General features: G+C 36.8%; 2 protein-coding genes across 2 annotated transcripts in view; one reads left to right on the top strand and one right to left on the bottom strand.

The window, feature by feature from the left end:
• Window positions 1-2,273, bottom strand: part of LOC143265902 (uncharacterized) — a 155,148-nt gene extending 152,875 nt beyond the window's left edge. Inside the window, exon 1 of the mRNA XM_076540543.1 lies at window positions 2,061-2,273. The gene's annotated coding sequence lies outside the window, so the exon portion shown is untranslated. The remainder of the gene's footprint in view (window positions 1-2,060) is intronic.
• LOC100879391 (uncharacterized) overlaps window positions 1-19,537 on the top strand; it is a 34,862-nt gene extending 15,325 nt beyond the window's left edge. Inside the window, exons 4-6 of the mRNA XM_076540558.1 lie at window positions 13,450-13,741; window positions 17,301-17,852; window positions 18,498-19,537. Of these exons, the coding sequence (XP_076396673.1) occupies window positions 13,450-13,741; window positions 17,301-17,852; window positions 18,498-19,412 (1,759 nt within the window). The 3' untranslated portion in view covers window positions 19,413-19,537. The remainder of the gene's footprint in view (window positions 1-13,449; window positions 13,742-17,300; window positions 17,853-18,497) is intronic.
• The last annotated feature ends 1,349 nt before the right edge of the window (window positions 19,538-20,886 follow it).

Raw genomic sequence — 20,886 nt, 5'->3', positions numbered from 1 at the left:
TCCGTCAATTATGCAAGAGGAGAAAGTTGTCCAGAACCACGACCCTAACAACATACTTGAAAGACATTAAAATCGTTCGAAGTTGATTTCAAAAGTTAACAACAATTTTTCGCTAATATCTCGAAAACTAAAGCTTTCCGCGAAATTTGTACATGAACAAAACTGTTCAGAATCATGTCCGTGATAAGATATTAAAAGCGCACTAAAATCGAGAAAAGTTTATTTCAAAAGTTGCCGGTTTTTTGCAATAACAATACTTTGCAATTAAAAAATGAAAATTTTTTTTATAATGGTGCCAATGGGGAGTCAGAACCTACCATATGCAAAAGGTTTCGTTCCGATCGGTCCATCCAGCTAGCCGTAATCGACGGGCATACATAGAAAAAAAAAAAAATATACTGATCGAATTGAGTAACTTCCTCCTTTTTCGAAGTCGGTTAAAAATAAGCAGCGATCAAGAGCTGACCGCAGAGACGCGGAATACCGACTGTGAGAGAAAAGTGGGACCACGTGCTGTGACGACGACAGCCGTAATGTGCGTAACTCGCAGGAATTAACGGTACAAAAAGGAAAATATTGCGGGTACGATGTTCCCGTAATTTTATCCGTACGCGGCAGATCGGATTAACGAAAGTTGCTCGGCGGATTATCACAATTACACGGAATTCGAATCATAAAGAACTCGGGTGCGTATGAGTACTCCAAGAGCCGGAACAAAACTTACGGAAGACGGAAAGATGTGTCGGCATCGATCAGCGAAACCGGTGATGCGTGACAGATCCTAATCGATATAGGGCGCAGGTACGCAGGAAAACAAGGACCACGAATAGTAAATACAATTACGTGTGAAAAGGATCGGTAACGGGCGATGTCTCGTTCGCGAGCATACATGGTGTGTTCTATAAGTAATGCGAAGTATTTTTTTTTAAAGGAATTTATTGTACCAATTCTTACAAATACTTAAAATCTTTAAAGTACTGCCCTTGGGCATCTACACATTTTTTCCAGCGACCCTGCCATAAACGGTACGCTTCCTGGAATGCGTTTTCCGGAACCGCTTTTAGGGCCTCAGTCACGGCCGCTTGAATGTCCTGTACGGACGAGAAACGCGTTCCTTTCAGGGGTGCCTTGATCCGGGGGAACAAGAAAAAGTCTGCCGGTGCCAGGTCAGGACTATAGGGGGGTTGGGGAAGTGTTAACACTTGGTTTTGGGTCAAAAACTCTCGTACTCGCAGCGCGTTGTGGCACGGTGCGTTGTCGTGATGCAGTATCCAGGTACCGGGGATGTGTTTTCTTGTCCTGACGACGCTTTTTCGCAGTCTTTCCAGCACATCCACTTAGTAGGCGGTGTTAACTATCTGATCTTCAGGAAGAAATTCTTTATGGACTGTTTGACGGACTGTTTTGCTGGTTGGTGGCCGCCCAGAGCGTTGATCATCGGAAACCTCTTCCCGCCCTTCGTTAAAGGCCTTTAACCACCTCGAAATATGTGAGTACGACAGAACAGAGTCCCCATAAGCCTCACGAATCATTTTAGTTGTCTCCTCAAGAGATTTGTTTAGTTTAGCACAAAAGCTTTATCACATATCGTTGTTCCGATAGTCGACTCCACTTTTTCCGTGACACGGTCACCAAACAGGGGGTCACAAAAATTAACGTCCTGTCCCCTTCACAGCTCGGAGAGCCCTGGGACCGGGTTCATTGGAAAGCTAAGGGTCCCCCGCATCTAACGTACGCGGTCCGATCCCCCTCCGACCAACAGAAGCGGCTCAGAAATTTCCTTCGCATTACTTATGGATCACACCATGTATTTGTGATTCACGAACTCGTCTTATTATGGCCAATAGCGCGACATTTAAGTTCCCGCGGAGTCTCTCAACGATATTCGGACTTCTGGAACAGATATGTTTCCTTGTAAGCTACGTTTTCCTTGTTTTACATCCTTTTCACATCCTTTTACATCCTTGTTTAATAACGATCTGGGGCCTGCGAGTATTCCAAGTATAGATGTACGAGGTGTGACACAAAAGTAACGAGACTAGTCCACTAAATCATTGTACCTGCAGAATCAGTTCTCCGTGACATTATCACCTTCAAAGTAGTCCCCTTCAGCATTCACACACTTATGCATTCGGCGCTGCTATTGCTGGTAACAATTCTGGAACGAGGTTTTTGGAAGTCCTTTCGGACGATTCTCCGTTTTTGGCTGAACCTCTTCAACTGAGGTGAAATGGATTCCCTTTAAGCAAAATTTAACTTTAGGAAATAAAAAAAAGTCGCATGAAGCCAAATCAGGCGAATAAGGAGGATTTCCTATCACAATAATAATTTTGCTGGTCAGAAACTGCTTGACAGAGAGTGCCGTGTGAGCGGGTGCTTTGTCTCGGAGAAACAGCCATCCATCGCTTCACAACTGTGGCCTTTTTTTCCTAATTTTTTCACGAAGTCTTTTTAGTATTTCAATGTAATAGTGTTAGTTAACAGTCTGACCACTGGGAAACCACTCAATCATTACAATTCCATTAATGTCGAATTTTGATTTTGACATGCGTTCTTTTTTCGATTTTGGGGATCCTGAAGATTTCCATTGCATCGACTGGCGCTTACTTTGTGAGTCATAGGTAAAAATACATGTCTCATCACATGTTACAATAGATTTCAACAAATTTTACAAGAAACTTGATGTTTATTCGCTGTTCGGTTGTTACGTTAGACATTTTTCCGGCAGAATGCAGTTGCACGTGTTCACTAAATAACGCAATATTTCCAAATGGTATGACCGATTCAATCGAAATTGGCAACATGGATAGAGGAGGTATGTGGGATGATGCCACAAAAACAATTGCTGCTAATTCCATTGTTTTTTCAAGTTACAGACCTAGTCTCGTTACTTTTGTGTCACACCTCGTATGTACTGCTGTGGCAATCTTTTTAGTTAGTTCTAACTGTGTGCCCGTTTTGTAAGCATCGATTTCTTCAATAGTTCTTCACCGTTTCATTTCTTTTTATAAATATAAGAATTACTTTGTTGAAAAATTCGAGTTGAAAAATGACTTTTATGATGTTGAAAGTTGTAAATATTATCTTACATTGTAAACTTTATCACGAGGCCACACTTTTAAAAATCTAAACTTTTCTTGCGATTAATGTTTTAAAAAACTGTTAAAGCAAACTAGTACGTCCCGTATTAGCTACGATAGACTAGTTATGATAGATTAATACAACAATCCTTACTCTATAATTATTATTTTAATAACTTCTACGAAAACAAGAAATTTTGTTCGAACTTAACACTTTATTGACCGGTCGTTTTTGAGGCTGCCAGTCACTAAGTACCGGCTGAGTCGCGCGCGCACTTACTTCCAGTACCGGCTAAATTTTCGCTATTCATTGTGTTGTGCTTATTCCTTTTGTTTCAAAGGAAGGTAATTTTATTAATATTTATACTTTATTTTGCATTTATTTTATATAATAAAGGGCCGTATAAACTAACATTCATAAAATAAATTCAAGGTAACAGTAATTCAATTTTTCGACAAGCATTGGCAATCGAAAAGCCTATTAATAGGCTAGCGGTCGATAAGCGTTGGCAATGAAAAAGCCGATAAATAGGCTACCGGTCGATAAGCGTTGGAAATCAAAAAGCTAATTAATAGGCTAGCGGTAGATAAAGTGTTAATACCATTATTTATAGTTTTAGATAAGTTCTACTAACCCACTTTGAACATATGACGCCTATTGTATAAATAATACCATTTTTATTATCAATTTGTTCGTTTTATTGTTATTTGTAATAAAATGTAATCGTGTGATGAAAATTATTAGAAAGTGCGTGTTCGCTGAAGCAGCGTGAGAGAACGGTGAAACATAAACAATAAGAGTAAATAGATTTGCAATGAAACGGAACATACCAGTTATGATTAACATGTTATTGTGTTATTAATAAAAAAAAATACGAGAATGGTTATTAGTTAATTTGTAAAGAAATTTCCAAGACCGCTACTATGATAACTTCATATTTTTAAAACTATGATCTCGGAAAGGAATTTGGAAAATAATAATTTATTTGTGATTCTTATCATTACAAAAATCAATTTTTGCAAATGATTCAAGCAAATGAAAGTGTATTTAGGAAATAGATCCATTCATGAAATAGTTGTATAGTTAAAAACTCACGCGCATAACACATTATCGCGAAAAAGGGGTAAAAACTGCAAAACCCACGATGTTAAGCTTTCATTTTTTAACTTGTATTTTTAAAATTGTTTTAAAATCACCCGCAATTTCATATGTGATTCATTATACATATTTTTAGATAAGTTGCTCTCGAGCAAGCAAACAGAATAGACGTGTTTACTATCGCTCGCGAGTGCCAGTGTAGTTCAAATCAAAATTCAATCAATTTCATTGTGTCATGTCGGCGCGCAGATCAACACTTATTGTTGTCCTGCCACGATAGCGGCAGAATGAACCGAAAAGAGTGGAACAGTGACAAACCTCCTGACCAAGACAATCTTAATATGGAACTCAATTCATCATCAAACAGTAACGTACAACACCTTCCAACTGAACAACCAACAAAATCCTATGCTTCAGCTGCGTCCAACGATGTATTCCCCAGTAAACATCAAGCAATCATTATTGACGCCATAGAGGGCACTTCCCTAAAAGATTACATACAAACAGTTGCAAAATTCACCGGGCCTAACGCTATTTGCTTTGTCTCACGTATAGCTAATAATAGAGTCTGTATCTATTTTGACAGTATAACGGCCGCCAAGACCTTTGCGAACAATCACAAATCTCTTTCTATCAATAATACGACCACCACAGTCAGACATTTGATCAATCCGTCACAGAGAATTGTCCTCTCCAATGTTCCCTCTACCATACCTCACGATTACATTGAGAAATTTCTAAGAGATCACAATATCAGGCTAACATCGAAACTCACCTTTCTTCGAGTAGGACTACAAGAACCCGGTTTTTCTCACATCATGAGTTTTAGAAGACAGATCTATATTAATCCTGATGATGTCCAAAACATCCCAGCATCTTTTATTATTACTCATGACAGTACACAGTATAGAATCTTCGCATCCACCGATAAAGTCACATGCTTCTTGTGTAAGGAAGAAGGCTATATTGCTAAGCAATGCAACAATACAGTACAACTTACAACCACCAACCTGCCAAAAGATGTGGACTTAGCTTACAGCCACGCATGCAATAGCCCAATACAAACTCTTTGCTCCACTAACGCCCAAAACACGATATTGCCCTGACACGGAAGCCAGACTGAAAATTTAGAAGACAAAAAATACGAGGACATCAATTCTAGTGCCACATACTTATCCTCAACCGACTCAACTTCACTTACTAACCCATTACATGATGAAATCAATCTCCAATTTCCCCGCAACAAAAGACCCCTATCCTCCATCTAGTTGGTCTTATTGACCAACTAGATGACATAATAGGACCAATCAAACCCTTTTTGGAAGACCCTGTAAACAAATTCAATCTCAACTTTACCCAATTTAAGAGTCTTCTAGAAAACACTATCGGTAACGAAAATCCATATGAAATTGCAAAAGACTACACTTCTGACATGGTTAACTTAATCAGTATGCTCAAAACAACCCACTTGCTAATACACGACCAAAGAATGAAAAATAGACTCCACCGCCTAATCAAAAAACTGGAAGATGACAACTTATCATCTATCTCTCTACAAACTATCCTCACCAATGAAAGCCCCTCGATTCCTCCAAACCAAAGTCTGATCCCTAGTAACATACAACCAACTACATACGATGCCCCTTCAAATTATCCAATGGAACCTTAATGGATTCTACAGCCGCCTTGAGTACCTACAATTATTAACCAACGATCTCCAACCTGATATAATATGCTTACAAGAAACCAATTTCAAGGACCAAAGTTCTGGCAGTATCAAATCGTACAAGACCCTTTATAAAAATCGTATCTCGGCACATGCGAGTGGAGGTGTAGCCACTCTCGTCAAAAACAGTATCCACAGCCAAGAAGTAGTGATTGCTACCAATCTCGAAGCCATTGTCGTTAAAATCGAACTTTCTACGAGCCTATACATAGGCAACATATACATACCAAACAGCCAACGCATAGATGAGACAGAATTAACCCATTTAATTAATCAAATATCTAAACCACACATCATTCTAGGCGATTTTAATAGCCACAACATCCTGCGGGGATCCCATAAGACTGATGCACGAGGTTCTATCATCGAAAGAATAATAGACTCAACCAACCTCAATCTTTTAAATACTAACAAACAAACCCACTTTGGCATCGCAACTGGCAGTTCCAGTGCAATTGATTTATCGATGTGCAGTCCATTAATTACGCAAAATACTACATGGTGTGTCCTCAATGACTTGTATGATAGTGATCACTTCCCTATAAAGATAACATACAACACTGACACAAGAAGTGGGCCCACCAGACCTCCAAGGTAGAAAATCAATAAAGCCAACTGGGAAATATTTCGAGAATCAATGACTAAATCAGCTCCCCAATTTATCAAATTAGATCCAAATAACACAGAAACATTAAATGTAGCACTTGAGGTTTTCACGCAATCTATCATTAACGCTGCCAACCTAGCTATTCCGACAACAAAAACCCTTCCCAACTCTAAAATCAAATTTAATCCATGGTGGAACGAGGAATGCTCCAAAGCTATTGCAAACTGCAAACACGCATTCAATAGATACAAAAAACATAAAACACATGAAAACCTTATTAATTTCAAAAAACTTAGAGCCATATCCCGTAAAACCATCAAGACTAGCAAAAGGCAAGCGTGGGAAGAATACGTCTCATCATTTAATCCACACACCCCACTGCCCATAATCTGGAAAAGGATAAATGCGTTTAAAAAATCTCACGGCCAGTTCACGATCTCTGCCATAATTAAAGAAGATAACACAACCACTACTAATCTAAACGAAATTTCTGAAGAGTTAGCAACTACATTCCAAAAAAATTCGAGCGACAATAACTACACGAAAGAGTTCCGAATCTACAAACAAGAAATGGACATCAACTCATCACAACCCTCAGGAGCAGTGCAAGTCACAACAGAACTGAAGTGATTGCGTGGATTAATTACGCGGATTAAATAACTTAACTATTTTATTAAAATAAACGTTCAACTATTTACAGACTAAAGTAATTAACTATGAACTAGGAACTATAACTACAAACTGTAAAATTGGACTTTGTACAGAAATGGAAACGCGCGTTGACTTTTGGAGTGTTCGGTGTGCGAGCTGGACATCGACTAACTTAATCGATTCGCGAACCGGCCGACTTATATACTCAATTGTTTTTCGCGAACGTTCTAACGCGCGCCTCGTCGCACACGCCTCGTCGCGAATGTTCTAGCGCGCTCGCGCCGCACAGCGAACGTTCGCGAATATTCTTTCACGCTCGTGCCGCAAAGCGAGCGTTCGCGCGCGTCCAGAATTTTCGGCGGCGGTCCGCCACAGAACTATCCCCTCTAAACGTTCCGCTACAACTTAACGAACTTCGATATATCTTGAATAGATGCAAAAACACTAGCCCTGGTCCTGACGAAATCCCAAATTGTTTCCTAACTAATTTGCCTGATGTTGCTCTTGAATACCTGTTATCAATTTTTAACTGCATTTGGTTACACAACATCTTTCCCTCTAGATGGAGGGAAGCTTTAATTGTCCCTATTCTAAAACCCGGCAAAACCCCACTAGACACAAACAACTATCGGCCAATAGCTTTAACTAATACAATGTGCAAGTTAATGGAGAAAATCGTCAACCTAAGACTCAGGTGGTTCCTGGAAGTCAATTCATTAATCTCTAAACACCAAAGCGGTTTTCGACAATTCCACTCAACCTACGATCACCTTATTAACCTAGAGACGATAATACTTGACACCTTTGCTAACAAACAACATGCAATTGCAGTATGCCTTGATATAGAAAAGGCTTATGACATGGTCTGGAGAAATCGTATTCTAAGAATCCTTCAAAATCAGGGGGTGAAGGGAAACATATATAATTTCATAAAAAACTTTCTGGCTATCAGAACAATCCGAGTAAGAGTCAATAACACCCTTTCCTCCACAAAAGTAGTAGAAAATGGAGTTCCCCAGGGCTCCGTCCTAAGTGTCACCTTATTCCTAATTGCCATCAATGACATTCTGAAGAACATAATAAGCCCAGCCTTAGGCTTACTATTTGCAGATGACCTAACAATAATATGCAAAGGGAGAAACCCACTAACTTCTCAAGTGCTACTCCAGGAAATTTTAGACAAGCTTCAGAACTGGTGTCTTACGTCAGGGTTCAAACTCTCTACTTCTAAATAAAAAATAATTGTCTTTAATAGAATGCAACGCCCGATAAAAATCCAACTAACACTCAACAATCAGACTCTTCCTGAAACATCTTCTATAAAACTACTAGGTTTAACCTTTGACTCACGACTGACATGGAACCACCATATTACTAAACTAAAAGCCGACTGTTTTCAACGCCTAAATATCCTCAAAACAATAGCAGCAAACAACTGGGGAGCTGATCTAAACATCCTATTGTTAACATACAAAGCAATAATCAGATCGAAATTAGATTATGGATCAATTATCTTCAACTCCGCAAATACTAGTGTACTGAAAAAATTAGATGTCATTCATAATAACGCACTAAGAATAGCAACTGGTGCCTACCGAACCAATCCGATTAATGGTATCCTCAGCGAAGCAACAGAACCACCGCTACATATTAGAAGAAAATTACTAACCATAAAATTTGCAACCAAAATCGCCTCCACTCCACAAAACCCCGTGCACCAGGCCATCTTCAAACAAAATCAACCCTTACAACAAAAGAAGAAATACCACCTTCTTTTCTATCAAAGATTAAGGAACCTCTTAAAAGAACATGACATGAAAATTCAGACCACAACACATAAAGCAGTCCATACCACTCCTCCTTGGCTCATTCCGGACATCAAAACCAATCTAACTATGCTCCAATACAATAAGACAAAAACAAATCAAAATTTTCTGAAGACAATATTCCAAGAGCTTAAAAACTCTTACTCAAATCATTCGCACATATATACCGATGCACAGCGGCGAAAAACGGCGAAAACGTGGATAAAATTAATATCTTCGATTCTGAGATAAATTATTTAAATGTTTTTCGATAAAATGATTATATTAGTGTTACAAATTAATTTTTTGTGTTAAAAATCGAATTTTGATTTGTTAGTTAACTAATACGGTTAGTTAATTAGTACGTATGAATTTTTATCTCGGAAACTATTTATCGAAACTAATTAAATCTTTTTGCATTTTAAACTTGAATGTTTTAACTATCATAATAATATTTTTTTCATTAGCAAATTCATTTTTTATTATCAGAAATTGCAAATAAATTTTTATTTTTTTAATTTTTTAACAATGTTTAAATATTTAATATATAATATATATATATATGGGTGTGGATATTGAAATCTCACCTACAAAACAAGACATTTTGCAAAGGTTAGCGACGATATATTTGAGTAACGTCCGAAACCGCTGTTGTCACGTATGATAATAGGGCGCGAGCGTGAACATAAATGTGAATAACTCAGAAAACCGCAAATTACCACAAGATATCGTTACAGATGTTTGTTCGGGAAGCTTCCAGCTATCATTTAAGCCTATTTGGTAGGTGAACCGAGGTGGAGTTCACAACTTTTCCCTTACATAAACATTAAGTACGTTTATGGTTTATATCTCCTTTTACAGTTTATATCTGTGTTAAAGATAAACCTTTTGATGTGCAACCTATATAATTATTATACTAAAGTACCATAAAAAATTCCAATAAAAGTGGATGAATATAATAGTTAAATAATAATTAAGCAGTATTATGTTAAACTTTGTTAACTGTGAAACGTCCGGGACTGCTGTTGTCGCGCGCGTTAATAGGGTGCGCGTATGAACAAAAATGGGAATAACTCATAAGACCGCAAATTACCGCAAGATATTGTTATAGATCCTTGTTCGGGAAGCTTCCAGCTTTCATTTAAGCCTATTTGGTAGGTGAACCGAGGTGAAGATCACAACTTTTACCTTACACAAACATTAAATATGACTATGGTTTATATGTCTTTCTATATCACTGTTAAAAATAAACATTTTGTTGTGCAACTTACATATTTATAATGTTAAAGTATCATATAAACAGCCGATAATAGTGGATGAACATAATATTTAAAAAATAATTAACAACATTATGTTAAACTTTACCCGGAAAAATTGACTTTAAAAAAGGTTCAACTTTGGAGGCTCATATCTTCGAAATGGTAATAATAAAGTCATTAAAACTGTGAAAACAGTATGCACAGATTCTTTATAAACTAGTTCCATTAAACGGATTTCAAGAATTGACGATTTCATTTTTTAACTTTTGTCCACATTTTCGCCGTTTTTTGCCACTGTGCGATGGTTCAAAAACTGCAAATGGTTCCGGGTACGCCATAATTAACGAACAAGTAACAATAAGTAACAAACTTCATCCAAATTCAACCATATTTGACTGCGAAATCACCGCACTCAAACATGCCATCGAACTCACTACTACCGAACAAAATAAAAATTTTGCTATCTCCTGCGATTCTCTAACCGCCATCTCCACAATCCAAAATCAATGGACAAACGATACCCTCATACAAGAATGCCAACTAGCCTATACTCAATCAACACAAAGAAACAATAAAATTATTGTACAATAGTCTGGATTCCTTCACATGTAGGCATCACGGGAACCGATATAGTGGATAAACTAGCCAAAGAAGCAGCGAACTCTTCTATGTCTGATCACTACACAAATCACCCGTCTCCCGAAATACCCTTCCTTAATGCCAAACAGAAATTGGAAGAGAACTGGAACAACACATGGATTATGCAATGTAAACCTAGACTAACAACAATAAAAGGTCATTTTTATAAAAAAATTATCACCAGCTCCTTGCAAAGACGTGACCAAGTTGTCATTACAAGAATTACAATTGGCCACACAAGAATCACACACCAGTACCTCCTCACCAAAGAAGAACCCCCAATCTGCGACCTTTGTAAGGTCAGTGTAACGGTGGACCACCTTATCATCCAATGCGCAAAGTATGCTGCCGACAGACAGAAATACGACATAAAACCCGCATGGAATGACAATCTGAAGGATGATAAAACTACACAGAACCTACTCAACTTTTTGAAGGACACCAAACTGTATAACAAACTGTAAACTGAAGTACTAACAAGGAAAGGTACGCAAGTGTCCCCCTCCGATTTTGATGAAACTTCGTAAGTTTGTTAAGCAGGCAAAAATAAGGGACACGTATTTTTTTTTATCGGCTGAGACGCGGGTTTTAGGGGTGAAACGAGCCCTTAAAGTTTCGACCCCTTTTGGCTGTCTCGAAAACCATACGAGATACATTAAAACTTCTAATAGAAAAGTTGTATGGTTTCTTGCGTATAATAACAGGATGTTAACAAATTTTGCAAAATACAATTTGTTTATAACAAAAAAATTTTTCATAACCTTATTTTACAATTTATTCAAATTTGTATAATGACAAAAAGTGTAGAGAATTTTATTGCAAATCCATTGGTATATATATATATATACGATATTACCTCCTACAATTCCTCAGATTTTTATCATAAAGGTTCGCGCGCGCGCCCGCATGATACTAAACCGGATCATATCGGACGATATTACACTGTCAGTCAATATTATTTATAAGCATAAATGAGAAACAATTACATTTGCGTTATAATTAACATTTATCGTTAAAGTACAGAGGTATTCTATATGTTAATTTTATTAGAAATGATTCAAACGGTTTTCGATGCACCATGCACATGAAATAATTGCTGCGTTACTACATATGTGGCATAGTGGTTCATTATGTGATGCATAGCAAAATACGGGATTTTGAAAATGAGGTCTTGACGATATGTATCTACTTTATACCATGGAGTATTTGAACCTCGATTACAGCAGACCATATTCAAGGCGATGAATATTTTTGTTATGGCATCGACATCCGGAAAACTTACAAAAGAAAATTTTAAAACCTGGTTAACAGAAGTTTATTCTCCAAATACAAACAACAAAACAGCTCTATTATTAGATTCTTGGGGCGCGCATTGTTGTCGTAGGGTTGACGAAGCTATTCCGATAAATAAAGAAATAATGTTATTTATGATTCTAACTGGAACTACAAAATATTTACAACTATTATACGTGTACGGATTTTGCGTATGGAAAAATCTTGTTTGTCGCTTTTCGGACATAGTTGCAATGACATTAATCTCCACACACGAGCTAGCATTCTAAAACTACAATGACTTGTTCATAATCTGTTTTCTTCACCAGGATTTGAAAATTTCATTTTATGATATAAAAGTGGATTCATATCGTCAAAACCACCTCATTTTCCAAATACAGTAGAATTTTGCTATGCATCACATAATGGACCACTATGCCATATACATATGCCGTGACGTACCAATTATTACATATATTTAATGTCGGAAACCGTTGTGTTTGAAACATTTTTTTCGAAGAATACCATTATTGCCACGAATTCGAACTATTCGTTACCTATAAAATTGACATTACATAGAATACCTATGTACTTTAACAATAAATGTTTTGTAATACAAATTTAATAAAATTAACAGTTATGTATAACGCAAATATAATTGTTTTTTATTTATGCTTATAAATAATGTTGACTGACTGTGTAATATCGTCCGATATGATTCATGCGGGCGCGCGCGCGAACCTTTATGATAAAAATCTGAGGAATTGTAGGAGGTAATATCGTATATATATATATATACCAATGGATTTGCAATAAAATTCTCTACACTTTTTGTCATTATACAAATTTGAATAAATTGTAAAATAAGGTTATGAAAAATTTTTTTGTTATAAACAAATTGTATTTTGCAAAATTTGTTAACATCCTGTTATTATACGCAAGAAACCATACAACTTTTCTATTAGAAGTTTTAATGTATCTCGTATGGTTTTCGAGACAGCCAAAAGGGGTCGAAACTTTAAGGGCTCGTTTCACCCCTAAAACCCGCGTCTCAGCCGATAAAAAAAAATACGTGTCCCTTATTTTTGCCTGCTTAACAAACTTACGAAGTTTCATCAAAATCGGAGGGGGACACTTGCGTGCCTTTCCTTGTAAGTCGCTAATAACCCAAACAGTGGTTGATGCGACTATAAACATGAATTAAAAAAAAAAAAAAAAAATATTTTTAAATAAAACAACTAACTTTTTTCTATAATAATTTAGTATTCCGATTTTATTTACAACAAATTTATCTTATTGTAAAAATTACAGAACCCTGTTTGAAAACTTAAAATCATTGAGAGTTTTAAATATGGAACGGAATCAGTTACAAGTATTTGAAGATGTAATTTTTATTCTTCGCACGTTGTCGCCGGTAACAAGTTTCGAAGGAGAGGAAATATTTCCAAACCGCACTTTTGACGAAGCATCTCTTGACGACGTACCTACTCTCGGGGTGATACATATAGCACAGGATATCTCGGGAAAATCTCACTACTGGTTTTCATTCAAACCACATCTGCGTGTATTGAATCTCAGTTACAACAACATACCTCAGATGTCGGTAAGTTATAAAAGAAAGAATAATTAAATAACTAAAGTAACTACCTTATAATTAAAGTATAAGAATAGGAATAATTTAAGAATAATTAAAATAACTACTTTACTAAATAATTCGGTACGAAATAATGCTCATCAAACGTTAAAATTAAATAAATGATATTGTAGGATAGGATTCTCCGTTGCAGGTTAACTCAAGGAGGACACTGAGAAATTTCTGAACAAAAAAAATAATACATTTATTCTTATAAATGTACATAGGCTCTTACAAAATCAAAACCACAAAGTTCCAAATCAGATTTACAAATTTCTAAGTTTCATGTTATATAATCATAGAAGAATTTAGGGAACATAACTTTTGGTGCTCGGACTTCATTAAAAGCGTCTAGTAGCTTCTAGATCGTTGGTAGCTTCTCGTCCCAGGTTGTATAATCTGTTCCCACGTAGATATCCAATTGAGTCTTGAAGTCACGGTTTTTGCGTTCCACCGGATTGGCTTCAGGGTGGTATACTGATGCGAAGTTCTGTTGAATCTCGAAACGGAGTGTGACCTACTTCATGACGCCGCTGATAAATTGTATTCCATTATCGCTTACAATTCTTCAAAGCATCTCATATTACAGCATAATCTCGTTAATTAACACTTGGGTACATGATTCGACTGTAGCTTGCTGCAGTGAAAACACAAATCAACGGGAAGCTACGTCTTTAACCATGAGCATCAAGTGATATTGTCTCTTGGTGGTTGACAGAGGTCCGAAAAGATCTATTGACAGTACTTCGAGTCTCTAATACATAACCAGTGTTTGTACCAAACTGACTGGTTTGAGATTACTGGCTTTGTGTCATTGACACTTGACGTAGGATCGCAAGTAGTCGACAATTTCTCGAAGGATCGAAGACATTTATTGAGCAATTTGTCGAAGTCAGGTCATTCGGTTCAAACTTTTTCAATGAAAATTTGCATCGGCTCCTCTGGGGTACTTTCGAGGTATAGATCGAGGGTGGTGTGGTCATCTTGTATCGAGCTTAATAACGATGGCGAAGATTTCGCCAGTTCTTAGATTTCCTTCCAATCCATTGCGTTAACCGCATCTTGCTTCTCTTCCTGTCCCTTGTCCGAAATTATTTCCCCAATTTCTGACTCTTCAATAAATTCAAAGTTAGTCTCCGGTATATGAACGAATTTTCAGTTTTGGAAATCCATCCTCAGCAGAGTCCGGTTATTTTTGTTTTCTGGAAATTCGATAAAAGTAGTCCGCTAGTACAATTTGCATCTTCTTGTGTTCGAATTTGATGCCCTTCTTTTTAAGCAAGTCATACAAAATTTGACTTACTATGGAGCATATTGCGGCAGAGTCCAAGAATGCATGACCCTACTCGCCAGCAACAGATAGCTGAACGGCGAGACGAGGAGACAGTATCGTCGCCGTATTAACAAAGTAGAAAGCAGCTTAATTTAGACTTTTGTTAGTATTTTTCGAGCAGTTGAGACATGTACTCCTTATAAGTCCAGCTGTTCTACAACTATAATAGTGTATCGCTGTTTGTACGCGTTATGGCTCGGTCTTTTCTACTTCTGGTGGTGGTCGCAGGGTATTTCCATTGGACGTCGAAGTAGCCTGGAATCGACACTGGCTGCAGTGGATGCTTGTGTGCCTGAAACGTCTACAAGTGTTGCAGTGGCCACAATCCTTCAGGTATGGAGCCACGAGTACATGTTCCACTGCACAGAAGTTTCTGGTTTCTTTTTCTCAGCCTTCAATTTCTCGAACCTGCTTGATTAAATCCTGGAAATTAGAAACTGTCTCTCGCGGGATTTTGGAATGTAGTGATGAACTTAAAAGCTCATAAATTGAACTTCTTCTCTGTGTGGTTCCGTTAGTTCCGCGAGTAAAGCGCGTTTCTATTGACGAATTCGTCCATCGGGATGTTGTCTTTTTGCGTTGATCGGAACAGCTTTGTATATACCTGATACACTGATTGTTATGGGGCGAACGTAGATCTTAATAATTCGATCGCCTTTTGCCACGATAAAATGTCATTTTTGAACACCTTTCCTTTTAATAAAAGGGATAGACTTCTTAAAGCGTTCTCGTCGGTAATATTTTCAATCTTTTTAAAAAATAGAAATTGTCGATGTGACCGCGCGGACTTTTCTATAGTCGTAGGCCCATCGAAACGTGCAGTACATTTCGGAAACCTGCCACGCTCGACAGGTTGCCTTGCGTTCAACAAATCCAATAATTTTGAAAGTTAGGATGTAGATAGTTGGACTAGGAAAGAAAAAGGAGTCTCCCTAGAGTGAAATTTTAGAGTTTAGAGATGGTGTCCTGGAGTTCAGTGTCGAAGAAGTCCTGGACATCCGAGCAGTAGGAGTCTTGAGGACTGCTCTTACGTTTGGCGCCAACATTGTAATATAGGATTGTTCGTTGTAGAATAGCTCAAGAACGACACTGAGAAATTTCTGGAGAAAATAAATAATACATTTATTCATATAAAAGTAGACTCTTACAAAAGCAATACTACAAATTTCCAAATCAAATTTCCAAATTTTTAAGTTGCATGTTATGCAATCATAAAAGAATTTATGTAACATAGTTTTTGTTGCTCGAACTTTACAACTTAATAATTTTCGAAATTTATACTAGAGGCGTCTGCGAGGTTTTTCCGTTCTTTGCTGAAGAACGGAAGTAAGAGAACGAAGTAAATATCACGGTTGCCTTTTAGAGTCACGGGTGAGTACGGGGGCTCTTAACTAGCCACCCTGATTGTATGGAGAAAACGGCAGGAACTCGCCGCCGGTCGCCCAGTCTATTGCATTTTCGGGAGAGAACGGCAGGAACTTGCCGCCGGTCGCCTGATAAATTTTTGGTCGTAGGAGAGAACGGCTGCAACTTTCCACCGGTCGCTTACGAATGAGAACAGTACGGGAATTCTATCCTAGCCGCTCTCGGAATGGAAAGAACGGCTGGATTATCCGCCGGTCGCCTTCCAGGGAATAGACGGAAGAATCTCCCGGACGCCTCTAGTTTAAATTGTCCAAAGTTATTGTAAATTCCGAAAGCGACGTTTCCGTCCGATCCATTTTTTTATGTTTGAAAATTGTACTTGTAAAATTATATACTTTATGGACAATTTTGGAATTTTATGTTTGTGCTGTATAAAACCAAATATGAATAAATGTTGTTATTTGTGTTTTCCACAGAATCCTTTGAGAAGTTTCCTTTGCGATTATCCTTTGCGAAAATCCATCCTACACAATCTAAAAATTTCTATTAAATTTTCAATTACAAAATTAACAATCATTCAGTTAACAAGCTAGAGATAGTTCTCTTTCGTAACGTATTCAAATATCCTGTATAACAAGAACATTCAATTCTTAATCGCAAAATTGGAGGTTGTGGATGCCTGTCGCAGATGCGGCTTTAATAAATATTTTGGTCGATTTTCTACGATATTTATTCGTTGCTTTGTGTGTTCAATTTTATTCTATTTATTTGTTTCAAGTTCCTGTATCGTATTTCTGTGTTTCAAGTTTCTGTATTATATGTCTTTTTTAGACTAGAGATTTGATATTTATGCAAAGTAATATTACATTGGATCTACGACATAACAAAATCCAACACATTCAGCTCAACACAAAGGAGGAAACGGGGAATTATAAAGCAATAAAAGGACACATAGAAATATTAGTCGCTAATAATCCTATAATATGTGACTGCAATTTGTATGACTTTCTTTATTACTTGGACGAAAAAATGCGCCCTGCTTTTCAACAATTTGTTCATATAATGCCAGAAAACTTAACGTGTAATGGACCAGAGTGGACGAATGGTACAGTTGTGAGCAAATTACAATGGAAAACCTTTAAATGTCCAAAATCAGAAGCATGTCCAACCAAGTGTTCTTGTTGGAAAATACCAAACAAGGAAGTATTTTTAATCGATTGCTCTTACAAAAATTTAACGGCAGTACCAACGAATATGAATGGTATTGCTTATTATCGTAGCGAAATAAATCAATCTATTGGAATTCCGCTTTTAACGAAATTACGTCTTGCGAACAACAACATCAGCGATGTATCTGTGAAGGAATTGCCATTGAATGTGGAGGTATGTAAAGTATTTGTTTCTGTGGAAATTTGAATTTTAGTTATTATGCACGTGAAATTGTTATATATGAGCATATTTATGCTAATATTTGTCACGATTATATTAACGTACGTTCCCAGAAAAAACTAACAAAGACACTGAGGACCTTTAAGCGACCAGAGTATACTTTAAACTTACTAATGCTTTACTAATGCTTTAAATAATTTTAGCATTCAGTAGACAGAAGAGGACGTTTGTTACTATTATCATTTCAGTTCTCCACTGAACTATATCTGTTCCAATATAACAAGCTAATATAACGCCACAGTGCAGATTCTAAATAGCAAACATTGTTTTAAAATCAACACAATTGACATTCAAACTAATTATTCGTATCCTACAGTTTCCGCACGTGCTTCACATTCTTTGTGGATCTCACTCTATCTGCGACTTTCCTCTTCTTGCTTACTTTTATCATATCTGAAATATGATTATAAAGTATTTTCTACATCTAACAATAAGATAACTAAAGTAACTCTGCTGATGTAGATCTTTTCACACGTTTTTATGAACTTTTTAACGAATTAATAGTTTTAACTATACAATATGCTACTTATATGTACATGTAAGTTCAGAATCAAACAGTTTGATATGGAACGTTTTCAGGTTTTGGAACTGCATAATAACAGCATTAAAAGATTGAAATCAGAAGTTATACAATATTTAAGAAACTCCACGACGCTAAAGACGCTTACACTACATGGTAACCCATGGACATGTGATTGCGACTCAAGGGATTTCGTAGACTTCATCCAGTCACAAACTTCTAAGCGAATTTTGAATTTATCATTGATCGAATGTACAGATATCAAAGTTCCTATACTAAAAATAAGAATGGAAGATGTTTGTCCAAACAACGTTATGATATTGATAGTAGGTGTAAGTTTCGCTGTTATTATTACTGCATTAATCATTAGTACTGCAATAGCACTATATTATCGATACCAACGAGAGATCAAGGTATGGTTGTATGCTCACGAGTTCTACTTATGGCTGGTAACAGAAAATGAATTAGATAAGAATAAGTTGTATGATGCGTTTATCAGTTATTCACATCATGATGAAGATTTTGTTGTAAATGAGCTTATTAAAAAGTTGGAAGACGGCCCTAGACCTTTCAAACTGTGTGTGCACTTTCGTGAGTGGCTGGCTGGGGAATACATACCAACCCAAATTGCTCGTTCTGTCGAAAATTCAAGACGGACGATAGTAGTATTGTCAACTAATTTTATAAATAGCGTTTGGGGACGGATGGAATTCAAAGCAGCACACTGTCAGGCTCTCAGTGAAGGTAGAACAAGAGTGATTTTAATTCTGTATGGTGAAATCAATATCACTGATGACTTCGACCCAGATCTTAAGGCGTACTTAAACATGCACACATACATAAAGTGGGGAGACCCGTCATTCTGGGACAAACTACGATACGCTCTACCACATCATCCAGAATTAAAAAGTAATTATAGCTATGGGGAAACTGTTTCGGACACATTTGCTTTAGATGTAATTAGGCAGCAGTAAGAAAATAAGGGGGAAAATAAAAGAAGGTTCCGAAATTATATAATCATATGTAACTGATTGGTAACTTTTTTGTACGAACGATTTTGTTTGAAAACATTACGTTTCGAAATAAAGTTACAAGAATATAAAAAGCAGTTGATTATTAGAAATCTACGTACAACCGTCCGATCCCATTTGCACTCCAGATGTTTATATTTATGTCACGTAAAAGCACATATACCTACTGTGATGTTTGGAAAACTCCGATGACAGACCATCAGGTCATCCCTAAATTGTTCATACTATCGTCCTGTTCTTTCACGTGAATTTTCCTTTTAGAGGACTTTACAGAAATATAACAGAGTATATCTCTGTTATTGAAACGTTGTAAAGAATAAATATACAGCTGAGACGACACTGAACAACGTTATCCATTACAAAAATGTTGGTTGTACAGTGAGTTCATTAACCTAGCAGCGACAACACTTATTATGCGATGTATATTTTCTTTTCCGGAAGATCAAGGTTGGTGGAACGACCTAGTTACGGAGATATATTTTCACCGAAGTAAGACTTCTTTTAAACAATGAGTGAGTCCGATTTATATTATTTCTACATATTTTGTGAATTTAAAATAGACAGGAATTAATACATTAGTTACTCATTAGATTTAAAACTTCTTTTGATGAATAGAAATGTTATTTTTTCTTCAAAATGTGCGAATTTGTTGTTTTACATCTTCGTAACAAATGACAAGAACGAGTGAATCGAATTTGTTTAAGTTAATAAAAAATAATTGGTTTGTCCCTTACCTATTAATAAAATATAACATTGTTGCGATGTGAAGTGAGCCTCGCGACTTACGAAGTGTGGCTGGTCCTGACCACAAATTGAAGCGGTCTGCGGAAGTCGTTAGGCGGGACGAGTGGATCGAGTGGTCAAGACTTTCGGTAGCTGAGAGCAACCGCGGTATTTAACTAGTTGAGTGCGTTCGACGTGTATACACGTCGGACCAATCTCTACTGCGGTGCGTTTGACATGTATACTCGTCGTGTAAAATAAAAAATTACCATTCACTATAAAAACTCGAAATCTCGATAAAATGTAATAAGAATATTATTTGATGGTATGTTCCCTTTATATTACCAATACGACCGCTATGTATTTCATATGGAGGGAGCTCCATCAAAATCAAATCCTCTCCGAAGATGTGCCGTCTGCTCAGAAAATGAAAAACGTAAGGAAACAAGATTTTGGTGTACTCCCTGTGAAGTCGTACTTTGTGTGGTACCGTGCTTTGAAACATATCACACATACATAGCTTGAAATTTTGTAAACTATTTTCTTATTTTTCTTGTTTATTCTTGTTATTTTCAATTTTTCTTGTTTATGTATTTTATTGTTTTTTCACAATTTTCAAGCCTTTAGTAAGAATAACATATTCAGAGACGAATTGTTAGTCTTTTTGACGAATAAAAATATAATCCTTCCTGGT

This window comes from Megachile rotundata, chromosome 15 (assembly GCF_050947335.1).
Source record: "Megachile rotundata isolate GNS110a chromosome 15, iyMegRotu1, whole genome shotgun sequence".
Taxonomy (NCBI): Eukaryota; Metazoa; Arthropoda; class Insecta; order Hymenoptera; family Megachilidae; genus Megachile; species Megachile rotundata.
Note: the sequence above shows the minus strand (reverse complement) of the source record. Positions and strands in the feature narration are given on the sequence as shown.